Raw genomic sequence first — 15,409 nt, forward strand, 5'->3', positions numbered from 1 at the left:
GGCTCCCTCGCCGCCGCCCCGCGGCTCCCGGGCCGGGTCCCTCTTGGTGGTGGCTCCGGGGCCGACAGTGACCACGGCCACTTCGGCCCCGGTCAACCTCGTGGCTCCCGGGGCGGCGCGGCCCACCTGGGTCCCCGGGCAGACCCGGATCTCGGCCCCGGCCCCGGAGGCCCCGGGCAGCGCGGAGGTGATGCCGACTGTGGAGGCCTCATCTGAAGCCCCTGCGGCGCAGGTCTCCCCTGGCCCAGAGCCCCTGGTGCCCGCGGCAGTGGTGGGAGCCGAGGCATCGATGACTCCTGCCCCAGGGACTGACTCTCCGAAGATGGAGGAGGCTAGAATCTCATCCGCCCCTGGACCAGGTACCCCCGCCGGGACCCCTACCAGAACCCCTTCCAGAAGGGCTCCTGGGGCCCTGACGGCCAAACCCCCGCTCGCACCCAAGCCGGGAACCACAGTGGCCTCGGGAACCACAGTGGCCTCAGGAGTGACTGCACGGGTTGTAGCAATGACAGCAGGACAGATGACAAGTGAACGTGGAGCTGCAGCAGCAACCTCAGCATCAGCAGAACAGCCTCCAGAGGCCCCCTCAGGGCCTGGTACAGGCCCTCCAGGGACAAGTGAGCCTCTGCTAGCTGTCGTGACTGTGACCCCCGCTCCTGAACCTGCCGAAAACTCACAGGACCTAGGCTCCACGTCCAGCTTGGGACCTGGCATCTCTGGGCCTCGAGGGCAGGCCCCAGACACTCTGAGCTACTTGGACTCTGTGAGCCTCATGTCTGGGACCTTGGAGTCCTTGGCGGATGATGTGAGCTCCATGGGCTCAGACTCAGAGATAAATGGACTGGCTTTGCGCAAGACGGACAAGTATGGCTTCCTTGGGGGCAGCCAGTATTCGGGCAGTCTGTGAGTACCCGTGGGCACCCAGTGGGACAGATTCAGGGAGGCAGAGGTCGGGGGAGAGGGAAATGATGCGTTTTGCCCACACTCTGGCAGCTAAACTCGGAAGATGGGGGGGCTGTCAGCGGGAGTGGCTACTTGGCGATTGCTCTCAGGCAAGAGCATCCTGAGGCTTCTGTGGCGTGTCGCGAGAGTTTCGGAGCAGGGGTCAGTTCTTGGTTTGAGCTAAGCCTTGCTTTTGGTGTGTTGCATGCCCTTGAGCTAGTGCCTTCCCGATTCCCATGCCTCAGTTTTCTCCTTTATGAAGCAAAGGTCGAATGAGATAATCACCTGGGGTAGCCCCAACTCCTTCATGTGAAACTCCCAAACATTCTGGAGGCTGGTTCTGGTAGAGAGCTTTGGCTTCTTAGGGGAAGAGAGTCTGGGAGGGGTGCAGATCCCCTCCCCCATAGCCCTCTGTCTGATAGGGAAAGTCTGGATGATGGGGGGACTGTGAAGCAGGGTCCTTCTGTGAAGCAGGATAGGGTTGTCTTCTGTTTTCACTGAAGGAATGGGGGTGGAGGAGGCCTCTTCCCCATTTCCTCATCTCCCCAGCCCAGCTTACTCTTTCCTAGTTCCCTCCAGGGGCCTGAGTCACTCCTGAGGTGGGGGTGTGATACCTCTGACTTCTTCCTTCCTTCTCTCTAGATCCTGCCCATTGTTCCCATACCTGCTGGTCAGTTCTCCCTGTACCATTGCTTGATACTAGGCTTGTGCTGCGCACTAAGGATAAAACTGTTTTCCAGGCACTCGTCACCTAGAGGGAGACACAGACATTTAGGCTGTTGGTTTCAATGTTAGATTTAGCCTAGAGATCATCACAGGGTTTTGTGAGTACCTGGGTTTTGCCCCGTCTGGGAATTCACTGAAGCTGATCTAAATCATACTGAGTAGCGTTTAATCACTGCGGTGTTGGGAGACCTTCCTGGCGCTGGGGGAAGCCTGGTGGAAGGATGTTGTAGGGAAGGTTTATAATCTGACAAAACATCAGAAAACCTTTGAGCACCATATTCACATTCCTTTGAGGGGAGGGCGACTGAAATTTGACCCTAGTGCTTTCCCATGCAGGAGGAAGGCATTTGTTGTACCTAATTCACAGATGAAGAAATAGGATTTGAGCAGCTGAATGAATTGCCCCACTCACATAATCTGTTTCTGTGTGACCAGTGGCTTGCTCCTCAGTACCTTGCTGCCCTAAGGAACTTGGGTTGCATTGGTTGTAGTTCTGTCCCTCTAAAACCCATCTTTTGTGCTGGGGGAAACTACTACTGAAACAAGGCTTTCTTTGGTACCCATTACCTTAAAAGCACTTAATGGCTCCCCATCGTCCACAGGAGACAGTTCCTGGGCCTTTAAACTTGCACATAGGCTCCTTATTATCTGCACGTAAGCTTCACTGGCTTCTCTGGTCTTCTCTCTTACCACTTTGCCCCGTGGTCTTGTTGAAACAATGCAGTCTCTGCTTTAAACCCAGGCGGTACCCCCTGCCCAGCAATGCCCTCCTCCCCTTTCTTTTCCTGCTGAATTGTGAGTTCTTCATAGGCTGCCTCATATGTCCTTTCTTCCTTGATACTCACTGCTGCTACTCCGGTTAAATGTGCTCTGTGCATCTTGTCATTGCATTTCTCACATCTTACTGCAATTATCTGTCCTGCTAGTGTGTAAATATCTTGAGGACAGGAAAGGTATTCGACTCTTAGTCCTTAGTGGAATTTGGAACCTACTTATAATAAAGATGAATGAGAGATGGTCTTCCAGTTCAGTGATTTTCTAGGACAAAAGAAGCATTAGTGAACACTTCGGTTAAACAATCCTTTCTATACAGTTTCTCAATAATCCTCTCATAACTTTGTGCTGCAGGTGACATTTTTTACAGATGAGGAAAAGACTCAGGTTATTACTTGCCAAGACTTTACAACTTCTAAGGGACAGAACTGAGATTTGAGCTCAGGTCTGTCTGGAAATCCGAACTCTCCCATTACACTTACCTGTCTCCTATAAATAATGGTTTTGAGACTGATGGAGTATCTTGAGTGTGAAGCTCTGACAGAAAACTGGACAGACAGTGCAAGGAGAGCTTCATGTGCTTGGAAGTCTGGGGTGATTTAGGGAGGAGGTGGTAGAGGAAATTGCAGATGGCCTAAGAAATCTCAAGTCTGATTGGAAGAAACAGATAGTTGCTTCTAAGGAGACAGAGTAGTAAATTTGTTCTGTGTTTTGTTTAATGACTAATAATCAGTTTTTACTAAGCCCCTGCTATGTATTATTTCATATAACATCTCAATAAACTCTTTCAGAGAGATATTGTTTGTCTCTCCATCTTACAAATGAGAAAACTGGGGCTTAGAGAAATTGAATGACTTGCTGAAAGTCACATAATGAGTAAGTGGTAAGTCTAGAATTTGGATCTTTGGTAGAACAAAAAGTAGGAGCTTTTAAATGTTGCATACTTCCACCCCAAAGTTGTATGTATTTAGTGGGATTTAAACATAATTTTTATGTTCAGAAAGATCCAAAATAAGAACACAGTTCTTCCAAAGGAAGTCCTTACAGTGGAGAACGATAGCTTGGAATGGCCAGGTCGCCATACTTCCTTCACAAAATTCCTTTTAGGTCTCTCATTTGAGCCTGGGGAGGTGACATGCCTCAGTTTCCCCATAACGCAGGTTTTATATTACTGCTAACTGACCCTTTCCATGCCCCTTCGTCTTGCAGAGAAAGCTCCATTCCCGTGGATGTCGCTCGGCAGCGGGAGCTCAAGTGGCTAGAGATGTTTAGTAACTGGGATAAGTGGCTGTCACGGCGTTTCCAGAAGGTTTGAAAAAGCTGATTGGTGGGCAGAGCAGTGGATTGGGGAGTGGGGAGTTGGGGCTGAGGGAAGAGTGGAACTCCGGGGAAGTCCAGGAACCTGATAGTATCTGCTCTGTGGACCATTTGCAGGTAGGTGGGCCTTGGGCCTTAAGAAGAACTAACTTTAAAAATAGGCCAGCCAGGTCCAATGGAGTTAAGCCAATGGAGTGTGGGAAGGGCGTCTCAGAATCTGAGCTCTGCTGGGGAAGCTTGGAGGCGATGCAGCCCCTGAAGCTGTCTCCCTGCCTTCCACTCTGCCATAGGTGAAGTTGCGCTGCCGGAAGGGCATCCCCTCTTCCCTTAGAGCCAAGGCCTGGCAGTACCTGTCCAATAGCAAGGAACTCTTGGAGCAGAACCAGGGCAAGTTTGAGGTGCGTGCAGCTCAAGGGTGTGGGGACATGTGACACTGTGCGAAGGGTACCATCACTTTCCCCAGATCCTGAGATTATCCCTGCTGTCGCACCGTAGGAACTGGAACGAGCTCCTGGGGACCCCAAGTGGCTGGATGTTATTGAGAAGGACCTGCACCGCCAGTTCCCTTTCCATGAGATGTTTGCTGCTCGAGGGGGGCATGGGTAAGGGGCCCTGGTCATGTGGGTCAGTGAGCAGACAATTAGTGAAGGCTCCAGGCAGATACAGGGCTTGATAAAAAGCAGTCTTTTCATTTGGGATTTCTAAAAGAGTGGTTCTTAGTGGATTGAAGTATCCTGGGAGGAAGAGTTTAACTCAGGGTGGAAGATAGAGGTGGGAAGGGAAGGCACATTGAGGGGTCATTAAAGTGGATTTGAGCTGGATTTTGAAGGGTAATGGGAACACAGGAAGAGTTATTTTTTTTCCTGGCTTTGGGCAGGTGGCGGGGGTGGGGGTGTGTGGGGGTGTTATAAACTGCTTATGCAGTGGGGTTGGGTGGAGCCTAGGCTGGGAAAACAGTTCAGGGCCAGGTCACCAAGGGCCCATAAATGCTGTGTGTGCCAAGGCATTGGCTTTTTCTAAATGCCAGATTTCCTCGAGCTGTAGATATACTGCTCCCTTGTAGAATGTAAGATGATCTTGGGTGATTCACGGATGAACATTTTTTATGAATAAGTTCATCCTTTCAACAAGTGTTTATTGAGCACCTGCTTTTTACCAGGCATGTTCTAGTTATAGATGACAGCAGTGGACAAAAGATAAACTCTTGCCCTCGCAGGACTTACTATATTTTAGTGGGGATAGATAATAATGAAATAAAGAAGGAAGTATATTATATATGCAATGGTCCGAAGTATTAAAGCCTAAAACAAGAAAGGGAATAGAGATGTAGGTGGATATGGAGTTACAAGTGACCTGACTTGTGTTTTAATAGGATCATTCTGACTGCTATGCTGGGAATAGATCAAAAGGAGACAAGGCAGAAGCAGAGAGACCAGTTAGGAGACTGTTTTCATAATCCAGGAGAAAGGTGACACTAGATAACAAGAATGATAGCAGTGGAACTAAGAGGAGAAGTGGCTGGATTCTGCGTATCTATTTGGAAATTAAATCCAGAAGGGGCTGCCAAAGGATTAGATGTTAAGTGTAACAGAAAGAGAAGAAAAAACCAGAAGAATGGAGTTGCTGTATATTGATACAGATGGGGGAAACTTGGGGGAAGTAGCCTCTGGGGTATATCTGAAGCTCAGTTTGGACCTAGCTGGAGATGTCAGTTAAGTTGGATAAACTATATACTTAGTCTGGATTTTGGAGAGAGTTTTAAATTGGAGAGAAATTGGAAATTGGGGGTTATTAACCTCTAGATGGGACTAGCTTTCACCCCTGAGACTGGAGGTCATAAAGGCAGCAAATGTAGGTATGAAAGGAAGTTGTTAAAATTTGAACCCTGAAGCTTCAATATTGGAAGATGAGAAATAACAGACTAAAAGAAGCTGGATAGAGAAGGAAAACCAGAAGAGTGTGATCCCTGGAAGTAAAGAGGGTTTTAGGGAGCAGCTGTATGAAATGCTGCTCATGGGTCATGTAAAGTCAAACCTGAAAATTGATTTCTGACCTTAGCAGTGTGGAGATAATTGGTAGCCCTGATAAAAGCAGTTTTATGTGGAACAGTGGGTTAAAGCCTTTCTGGAGAATGGGGGAAAGAAATTGAAGACAGTGAGTCTATATTCTGGAGTTTTGTTGAGTAGATAAGAAGAGAAATGGAGGTTAAGTGCAGTTAAGGTACATTTTTAAACTAGAAAAAACAAAATGTTGGTATGCTGATAGGACTGATCTAGTAGAGAGAGAAAATGTGATGGCAGGAGACATGGGAAGTTGCTGGAGTGAGCTGTGTCACTGAGAGGGGATGGGAGCCAGTGCCCGAGGGGAAGGACTTTTTAGCTAGGATCAGACACTTCACCCACAGAAGAGAGAAGGCGGGGACACAGAAGCAGACGGATGGATAAATGTTGGTGTGGGGACTTGTGGGAGTTACATTTACTTTAATACATGTTAGGTAAAATAACTAATATGTCAAATCTGTCATCTCATGGAGGCTATTGCAAAAATACTAAGTCTAAGTAAATAAGAGTAGCATTGGTATGCAGGTAAAGCACAAATGAAGGCCACCCTTCACGGGCTGAATTTTGGGAAACACTATTGTCAGTGGTGGTTAGGAGTATGTGTGACAGGAGGGTGAGGATCGGGGAAGGCATTACAATAGTTCCTCCTTGTTTGGGGGGATCCATTCTAAAGCCCCCACTGGATGCCTGAACTGTGAGTAACACTGAACCCTGTATAAACTATACTTTTTCCTTTTCTTACATAGCTGACATAGCTGTAGTAAATTTTAATTTGTAAATTAGGCACAGTAATAATAAGCTAGAACAATTATAGCCAAATTGTTAATAAAAGTATTGGGAATATACATTCTCAAAATATCTTACTGCATTATGACATTGGGTAACAAATCACAGATGAAGGGTTATAGCTGTATTTTTTTCTGGTTAAGAGATAAAGGTCTGAGGTGCAAAGTAGGTAGGAAGGTGGAGAGAGGGAATAGACATGAGTAAAAGTCAGGATGTATTTGGTTCTTAGCCATGGGGAGTGAGGAAAAGTGCTATTCTGGTGTGGGGCTGAGTGGATAAAGTTCCCATTAGCATCAAGGCACCCTCAAGGAAGTAGAACAGGTCTAAGACAGATTTTTATTTTGGATTCAGAGACAAGAGAAAGATCACAGGCACAGCTGGCTTTCTAGGCCTTCACCAAGAGGCGGGGCCCACTGGACATCCGTGGGGAGGTGGCGCATTCTGAGGAAATCCAGTGAAACAGATAAGGCAGATCCTGTCCTCAGAGGGCCCCTGCTCTGGGGTGATAAAAGCACTCGGACAGTTGAAGATGGGAGCTGATGCTATAGATAGTGAAAGCTTTCTGGAAAAGATGGCTTTGAAGGTTTATAGGATGGGGGCAGATGGAGGGAGAGAGCACAGTCTGTGGGGGGAGTGGGGAGTGCAGCTGGCATGGAAGACTGGAGCCCAGAATGCTTCAATAATGACCTGAGTCCTTGGCTTAATGATAGGCAGGACTAGGCAGGTAGATGAAGTGTGTGGCAGTAAAGCTGTGAGATTAATCAGGAACTGAATCTAGAAGGGATCTGGTCTGGGGCTTGGGGTGGAGAGCAGCTTTACTTTGGGACAGGGAGCTCTCAACCAGACGGTGACTGTCCTCATGGTCTTTCCCAACATCCATAGGCAACAGGACCTGTATCGAATCCTGAAGGCCTATACTATCTACCGGCCGGATGAGGGTTACTGCCAGGCCCAGGCTCCTGTGGCTGCAGTACTGCTTATGCACATGCCTGCTGAGGTCAGCACACGATGGTCCTGGCTAGGGAGGGACTGGGAGGATCTTGGCCTGCAGTGGTGATGTGGGAGCCCGCTGCTCCATTCTCAGGCCCCATGCCCCCCTGCTTGTTCTTGCCCTTCTCAGCAAGCCTTCTGGTGCCTGGTGCAGATCTGCGACAAGTACCTCCCTGGTTACTACAGTGCAGGGTTGGTAAGTGTCTAGAGGCTGGGTGCAGTGGGGCTGTGACCTTTCCCCAAAGATGGCAGGAAGTCCTTGTCCTGGCCCACCTGTGCCCTTCCTTCCCTCTCTTCTGGGCCTCTACCCTGAGGTGAGGATCCCCTACCAGGGGATCTACTACCATGGCCAGTTCTACCCCAAAGAGGCCACAGCAGGCCTATTTTCCTGGCTCATCCCACCTCTAGGAGGCCATTCAACTGGATGGAGAAATCTTTTTTGCGCTGTTGCGCCGGGCCTCCCCGCTGGCACATCGGCATCTGCGGAGGCAGCGCATCGACCCCGTGCTCTATATGACAGAGTGGTTTATGTGCATCTTCGCCCGCACCCTGCCATGGGCTTCAGTACTGCGTGTCTGGGACATGTTCTTCTGTGAAGGTAATTCTGTGGTCATTCAGGCCAGAGGGCCTTCCATGGTGGCTGCCAGAGTGGCCACTGATAGAAGGAACTTGTTGGACTTAGGCTTCATCGGAAGCCATCTGGGGGCTGGGGAAATGGGGTCTTGACTCTGCCGCCAGCCCAGAGCCTGCGCTTCCTCTCGTGAACCTGAAACCTGTGCTTGCCCATTTCCCTTCTTGAATTCTTAGTAGACGGAGTGGGGCTGAGACCCTCCTAAATGGGGCAGGCTGAGCTCTCAGGCCAGATCCCCCACAACCCTCTTCTCTCTGATCCTGCAGGTGTCAAGATCATTTTCCGGGTGGCCCTGGTGCTGCTCCGGCACACACTGGGCTCAGTGGAGAAGCTGCGCGCCTGTCAAGGCATGTATGAAACCATGGAGCAGCTGCGTAACCTGCCCCAACAGTGCATGCAGGAGGACTTCCTGGTGCACGAGGTAGGCCGTGGCCGTGGCACACCCATGCCTACTTCAACCCAACCCCACCGCATCTTCATTCTGGCACCCATTTCTTCTCTGTCCAGGTGACCAACCTCCCAGTGACAGAGGCCCTGATCGAACGGGAGAATGCCACCCAGCTCAAGAAGTGGCGGGAAACTAGGGGGGAGCTGCAGTATCGGCCCTCACGGCGACTACATGGCTCCCGGGCCATCCATGAGGAGCGACGGAGGCAGCAGCCACCCTTGGGCCCCTCCTCCAGCCTCCTCAGCCTCCCTGGTCTAAAGAGCCGAGGTTCCCGGGCAGCTGGAGGTGCCCCTTCTCCACCCCCTCCTGCCCGCAGGGCTAGTGCTGGGCCTGCTCCAGGGCCTGTGGTCACTGCTGAGGGACTGCATCCATCTCTTCCTTCGCCTACTGGCAACAGCACCCCACTGGGTTCCAGTAAGGAGACCCGGAGGCAGGAAAAGGAGAGGCAGAAACAGGAGAAGGAACGTGAGAAGGAGAGACAGAAACAGGAGAAAGAGCGGGAGAAACAGGAGAAGGAGCGGCAGAAGTGGGAAAAAGAGCAGGAGAAGGAACAGCAGAAACAGGAGAAGGAACGGCAGAAGCAGGAGAAGAAAGCCCAAGGCAGGAAGCTTTCGCTGCGTCGAAAGGCTGACGGGCCCCCAGCCCCTCAGGATGGTGAGGAGAGGTCCTCAGCATCTGAGACCCGGCAGGACGCTTACTTCTGACCTCTACCCTGGGCCTGGACTGTATCACCCCGCTCCCCTGTTCCCTCAGCTAAGAGCAAGTCTGGCTTGGGGTGCGGCCCCACCCCCTTGGCAGGCTCTCCCTTTCTGAGGAAAGTGGCTCGATCCCCGTCTCCTTGCCAGCTGCGGATCCCTGCACAGCCAGGAGAGTCAGTGTGTCACGGGCCAGCTGCGTTCCCAGGGCAGCTAGGAACAAGTCTGCAGCCCCTCCCGTCAGGTTCAGCAGAGGGTCTCTGTCCTGTCCCTATTCCCTGGGGTTCCTTCCCAGATACTGTCCTGATTGGCCTTTTGTTGCCGCAGGGATGAGTGATGGCTGTGGGAATCAGCAGTTTTCAGATCCTTACACTCCAGTCGCTATCCTTTCCCATGAAGTGGAGCTGGGTTCCTTTTTCCTTCAGTCCTGCCTGTCCCCCATTTCCTGACGGGGCCCAGTCCCCTGCTCTACTAGACATCTCTTGATAATTATGTACAGAGGACCTGGTTGGCCCAGGGTGGGGGTGCTAGCTCAATCTTCTGTTCTTTGATTCTCCCACAGTGTTCTTACACTTTATTTAAGGGGACATACACTGGGATGGGAACTGTCCCCACTTACCTACCCACTGTCCTGGCTTTCCTTTTCACCCACCTTCCTCTCTACTCTCAGGCCTCGCTGTTTGTCTCACCAGCGCACCACCTCCCACCTTACTCCCTTTGAACCCTCCAGCCCCTCTCTGGTCAAGGGGTCTTCCCTTTGTGCTCCAGGGGGTGGAACCCAATGTTTACATTCTCTTCTGTCTCCACCTCCACCCCATGTGGTCGCTTCAAGGAACCAGAAAAGAATCTGCTGTTGTACCTGGACCTGTCTCCTGCCTTATTATTTGATGAAGGGGTTGGGGGGTTAGTATAATAAAGAGGGGGGAAAGGCTGGGAGGAGCCAGGATCTGGGTGTCTACTGAAGTATTTGGCAGATCTTGGCAGGTTGGCACCTCTTGGCCTTTGGTCCGTTAGTCACTTATCAACAATGTTTTGAGTTCCTGTTCCACCTTTTGCTGGGATCTGCTGCCTCCATTGTCACTGGCTGCCTGGAGCTCTCTCTTTACCTCTTGTAGCACCCGGATCTCCTTCCCAAAGCGCTCATGCAACTCCTGGAAACTGGAGGGGGCACTGAGGGTGGCTAGGGAGCCACAGCCCACTGGGGGTGAGCTAGGCTCTTGGCCAGCTGCCTGGCACAGGTCGCGGTACTGGGCTTCCAGTTGGGGTAGCAGCATAGCCAGCCGCCTCCAGCTTACCCCAGCCAGGGCCCACAACCAGGCTCCCAGCTCCTCCTGGTTTTCTGCTGCCAGCTTGTACAACCGCCCACTTTCTGTGCCCTCAGCCCCTGGGGTCAGGATGGTAAAGGCAAAGGGTTCTGTAGCCCCAGTGCGTGGCTCCACCTGGCAGTTTTCCAACAGGATGAGGCCTAGGGGTGTGCGGTCTGCCTGGTGCTCCAGGTAGAAGAGGAGGTTTCCCCGGAGGATGAACCATCTGCGATGGTAGCTGCTATTTCGGGTCCCCTTCTTTAGCAAGATGCCCTCTTTTTCAGGAGTCTGTGTTCTGTACCCGCGGAAGAAACTGAGCACGGACTTCCGGTGCAGTTTCATCGTTCTCAGATCTCCGCGGAAACCCTAGAGGCAGGAGAGAGAAGGGTGGGAAACTTCGGTTACTGAGAGGACCCCCATCCTGCCCTCCTTTGGCTCCAGTAGGTTCCAGGGTACAGCAGTGGCTTAGTGGGATTCAGACTCGAATGTCCTCAGGAACTAGTACTGAGACCCTAACCACCTCAGATCCTCAGCTGTGCCCCTAGGAACAGGAACCTGGGCAGGGGCCCTGCTTCCTAAGGTTGGGGGCCTGATCCTGCAGCTGTGATCCCAGAGAAAGGCACTGTTGCCCTTCTCCAGGCCTACCTGAGGTCAGAGCACAGGGTTCTGGATGTCTACTAGGCACAGGTGCCACTGCCACCTCTCCAGCGATGGCTCTTCCTACCTCTGAAACCAGGAACTCGTCCTGGGGTAAATGACCTCCTCTGGGTCCTAAAGGGAGCTGGCTTCGGAAAATGTCCCCGGGGCCGCCAGGGGCCTTCATGCGCTTCATCAGGAAAGCCAGACTTGCCCCTCCAAAGCTGCACCTCTCCAGCTAGAAGGCAAAAAGCGAGTGGGAAGGCAGGGTTTCTAACGAGAAGGGGGCGGGGGAGGTGGGCAAGGGGCTCAGAACTCTCGGCCGGCCCTGGGGGAAAGATGGTTCAGTCCAAAGGGGGGAAACTAGAGCGGGGAACCACTGGCCCCGCTCGGAATTTATTCTTTCATGATGGCCTTGGGAGCTCTTAGTAGAGGGCGCTCCATTTTCTCCGTACAGCCTCTACTGCAGTTTGAGGGAGTCGAGACCACTTCCGGCCAAATCTCGTCCCATCCGGGTCGAGGCGTCCACACGGCTCCTCTGCTCGCCATTGTCGCCCTACACTGCTCACGTCACTACTAGGCGGGGGTGTGTCTCCCCGCCCAGCGCGTACTTCCGCCCGCTCTTCCAGTTAGTCCTCTAAGCCGAGTGAAGCCACTTCCGGCTTTCCCCTGCACTTTGCAGTTCTCTTCCGGGTAATGGCACCTGGGTGCCCCGGATGTGGCCCTGTGAAAGCATCTTTCTTTTTCTTCCCCCGCCTCCAGTGGATCTTTGGGTGAGCGCGCGCCGCTGAGGCTTCCCGGGACCCAGTGCCACTGCCGCCTCTTTGATTTGTACACAAACCCCGGGGCAGTTGGGCCTACCCCGCGGAGTTGGGAGTTTGGTGCAGGGAGGAGCGGGGTGGCCAGGGCGCCATCCTCGCCCGGGCCTCGTAGGTTCTGGGGGAGCGCTGGGTGGAAGAGCGGTGTCAGCCCGCTGAACCCCGTCGCGCCCAGGATTGCGGGGACCGGGGATGGGTACCTTCATCGAGGGTAGGGGTGCCCTCAGGAGAGCCTCCGTGAACTCGCCTGTCCGTTCCTGCGCCAACAACTCATTGGGGTGCCATGCTAAATCGTGGGGGCCGCCTGGCTGTCAACCTCCTTTTCAGGCCCTAATTCTATGCTCCCTCACCTAAACTGGATGTAGTACGTACCAGGTGAAACATTGGCTGTGCTGGGGACCCACTTGTGGTGAGTATCCTTACCCACTTCCCATAATTTCCCCCTTTCTCTCAGCTTGGGGAAGGTCCCTCTGATCAGTCATGCCAAAGAGGAAAGTGACCTTCCAAGGCGTGGGCGATGAGGATGAGGATGAAGCCAGTGTTCCCAAGAAGAAGGTGAATGGGGCTCTTCATTCTCGGGAGGACTGAGGGGAAAAAAGAGGAGCTAGAAGCCAGAAGAGGAAGAAAACTGGGAGTACAAGAGTGAAAAGGACTGGCTTTTCCGTGTTGTCTGAGAAATGGGTTTGGAGGATTTTCAGGTTGAATCTAGAAAAGTTGGTGGGAATAGCAGTAACCCACATCTCTTGCCTTGCTGGCTCCTGTTCACAGCTCATAGACCCTGTGGTTGGGGTAGGGGGCCCTGGGAGCCGCTTCAAAGGCAAACACTCTTTGGACAGCGACGAGGAGGATGATGATGATGAGGGGTCCAGAAAATATGATATCCTGGCCTCAGAGGATGTGGAAGGTGAGCTATACCCAAGAATTGACTCTACTGGAAATGTAGATGGACTTCTGGGGACTTGGGGCATGGGGGCCCCTGTGCCTTTTTACACATGCCTGGCATGGGGTCTCTGTGTCTTTGGTATAGGTCAGGAAGCAGCCACACTTCCCAGTGAGGGAGGTGTGCGGATCACTCCCTTCAACCTGCAGGAAGAAATGGAGGAGGGCCACTTTGATGCTGATGGCAACTACTTCCTGAACAGGGATTCTCAGATCCGAGACAGCTGGCTGGACAATATTGACTGGGTGAGGCCCAGGGGTGGCATGGCGGGGGCCTGGAGGCTGCAGGTACTGGGTACGGGTCTTGCTGGCAGTGTATAGAAGATGAATCTCTCTTTTCCCATTATAGGTGAAGATCAAGGAGCGGCCTCCTGATCAGCGCCCACAGTCAGACTCAGAGGAAGAGGAGAGCGTGGGCCAGACACCAATGAGTCCCCAAGCCCTTCTGGAGGGCCTTCTGGAGATTCTGTTGCCAAGAGAGACAGTGGCTGGGGCACTGAGGCGTCTGGGGGCCCGAGGAGGAGGTAAACAGGGCAGCAAGGGGCCTGGGCGGCCCAGTTCCCCCCAGCGCCTGGACCGGCTCTCCGGGTTGGCTGACCAGATGGTGGCCCGGGGCAACCTTGGCGTATATCAGGAGACAAGGGAACGGTTAGCCATGCGGCTGAAGGGGTTGGGGTGCCGGACCCAGGGAGCCCCTGATCCCACACCCCCACCCTCTCTGGACATGTTTGCTGAGGAAGTGACAGAGGGGGAGCTGCAGACCCCAACTCCTACCCAGAGAGGAGGTAAGATTGAAGGGAAGAGGAGGGCTGTTACGGGCAGGGCAGGGCAGGGCAGGGCACTTGAGGCCCTGATGGCTTTGCCTGTTACTGCAGAAGCAGAGTCTCCAGGAGACGGTCTGGTGGACGTGATGTGGGAATACAAGTGGGAGAACACAGGGGACGCTGAGCTGTATGGGCCCTTCACCAGCACGCAGATGCAGGTAAGCGCCTTCCTCCTTCAGCCTGCCTCTTCTCCCCCTCCACTCCTTTGGGAGCTGAGCCCTGAACTCTGCCTTCTTTCTTGCAGACCTGGGTGAATGAAGGCTACTTTCCGGATGGTGTTTATTGTCGGAAGCTGGACCCCCCCGGTGGACAGTTCTACAACTCCAAACGTATTGATTTTGACCTCTATACCTGAATTTGCTGGGGCCGGGTTTGGTGGCCCTTGTTTTCCTGGACTCTGGAGGAGGCCCCAGCTGCCTTAGGCAATGAGGATATTGGAGGCCACTTTCAGTCACTTTCCCTTCCCCAATAAAAGCTGTTAGTTGTGTATGAAGGCCTTGGCTGTGCTGATGGCCAGAAGCCAGCAATCCCTGCCACAGTCCCTTTGAACTTGTTCCTTGAATGATTCCTCTGATGAAGTTCTTTCTCGTGAATTTCTGGTCCCTTGAAACACCTTCACCATTGTTTACCAATTGAAGGACAGAGCTGGGGCCTATCAAGCGTCCTGGACCTCTCTGCCTGGACTTTATTCACCATCTCAAAATACCTTCACTCACACTTCGTTCTTCAATATCCTTGGGGGTTTTTGTTTTGCTCTTTTTTTGTGTTTTGGTTTAGGGCCTCACATTCTCTGTCCTTGGCAGCCAGTGTAGGATCCCCACTCCTCCCAGGAGTGTAAAATTTAGGTCTAGAAGGATGGGACATCTGGTGAGCAGAAAACCTGGCACTCCCTGAATCCTTACAGCCTCAAGTTCCTTGGAAGTCAGACAGAAATGTCTACTTAGTGAAGTACAAACTTGGTGTTAGCACTTAAAGGACCCTTAAGACACCCTGGGCCTACATTGCATTTCACAGACATAGAGTGGGGCAGTCCCTCATCGGAGGTCACAGCGAATCAGAGAAGATGGCCCAGATGCAGAAACTTCTTGACTTCCCTTGGCACCAGGGCACCAGGGCTTTTCTGCTTTGAGACCTCTCAGTTTACCTTTCCTGGGCTCCCGCATTGTCTAGAGTGAGGCTGTTGCTTGAAGGAATTGAGGTAGTTGGGCTGATCCTCTCCTAGGAATTCAGAATGGGGGTGGTTGGGAGAGAGACAGGCAGGTCTAACTGTGTAGGATGTACCTAAACGTGACCGTCTGGCACCTGGACTGTCTTATATCTCTGCTCACTCACATCAAGTTAGATTGATTCTTCCTTTTTGCATCTGGGCTATGCATTGCATTCCTGTGGGAGCTGTGAAATTACTCCTCAGATTCTGAATGAGATGCTCTAAATTGTGGCCTGGTGGTTGGGGCTTTTAAAAGCTTCCAGCATCCAACAGGAGGACCACAGGGCAGGATTCCTGTGACTCGAGGCGGGG

General features: G+C 52.4%; 3 protein-coding genes across 6 annotated transcripts; 2 read left to right on the top strand and 1 right to left on the bottom strand.

Annotated features, from left to right (window-relative positions):
* Positions 1-4: 4 nt before the first annotated feature.
* Positions 5-10,233, top strand: TBC1D10B (TBC1 domain family, member 10B; the record flags this gene model as incomplete). The annotated part of the gene is made up of 9 exons (XM_004691685.2): positions 5-903; positions 3,652-3,751; positions 4,050-4,157; positions 4,255-4,361; positions 7,488-7,602; positions 7,726-7,791; positions 8,004-8,193; positions 8,493-8,647; positions 8,734-10,233. Coding segments are annotated over 9 exons (2,385 nt in total), but the record flags the coding sequence as incomplete, so codon positions are not given.
* Positions 10,234-10,280: 47 nt separating this feature from the next.
* Positions 10,281-11,825, bottom strand: LOC101628033 (sesquipedalian-1-like). The gene is made up of 2 exons (XM_004691686.2): positions 11,765-11,825; positions 10,281-11,039 (listed from the first exon to the last, which is right to left on the bottom strand). Exon 2 carries the CDS (start codon positions 11,013-11,015, stop codon positions 10,380-10,382), a length of 636 nt encoding a protein of 211 aa, XP_004691743.1. The 5' UTR covers positions 11,016-11,039; positions 11,765-11,825; the 3' UTR covers positions 10,281-10,379.
* A 178-nt stretch (positions 11,826-12,003) lies between these two features.
* On the top strand, positions 12,004-14,545 carry CD2BP2 (CD2 (cytoplasmic tail) binding protein 2). 4 transcript variants are annotated; one of them, XM_004691987.2, is made up of 7 exons: positions 12,004-12,082; positions 12,582-12,682; positions 12,896-13,031; positions 13,155-13,312; positions 13,416-13,851; positions 13,942-14,048; positions 14,135-14,545. In XM_004691987.2, the coding sequence occupies exons 2-7, from the start codon at positions 12,608-12,610 to the stop codon at positions 14,243-14,245; spliced, it is 1,023 nt and encodes a 340-aa protein (XP_004692044.1). In that variant the 5' UTR covers positions 12,004-12,082; positions 12,582-12,607; the 3' UTR covers positions 14,246-14,545. The 4 variants fall into 4 exon arrangements, with proteins under 4 accessions (XP_004692044.1, XP_012587515.1, XP_012587514.1 ...); XM_012732061.1 differs by lacking the exon at positions 12,004-12,082 and adding an exon at positions 12,118-12,140; XM_012732060.1 differs by lacking the exon at positions 12,004-12,082 and adding an exon at positions 12,215-12,238.
* Positions 14,546-15,409: the final 864 nt, after the last annotated feature.

The sequence above is a fragment of the Condylura cristata genome, unplaced genomic scaffold (genome assembly GCF_000260355.1).
Source record: "Condylura cristata isolate star-nosed mole 26May11 unplaced genomic scaffold, ConCri1.0 scaffold00032, whole genome shotgun sequence".
Taxonomy (NCBI): Eukaryota; Metazoa; Chordata; class Mammalia; order Eulipotyphla; family Talpidae; genus Condylura; species Condylura cristata.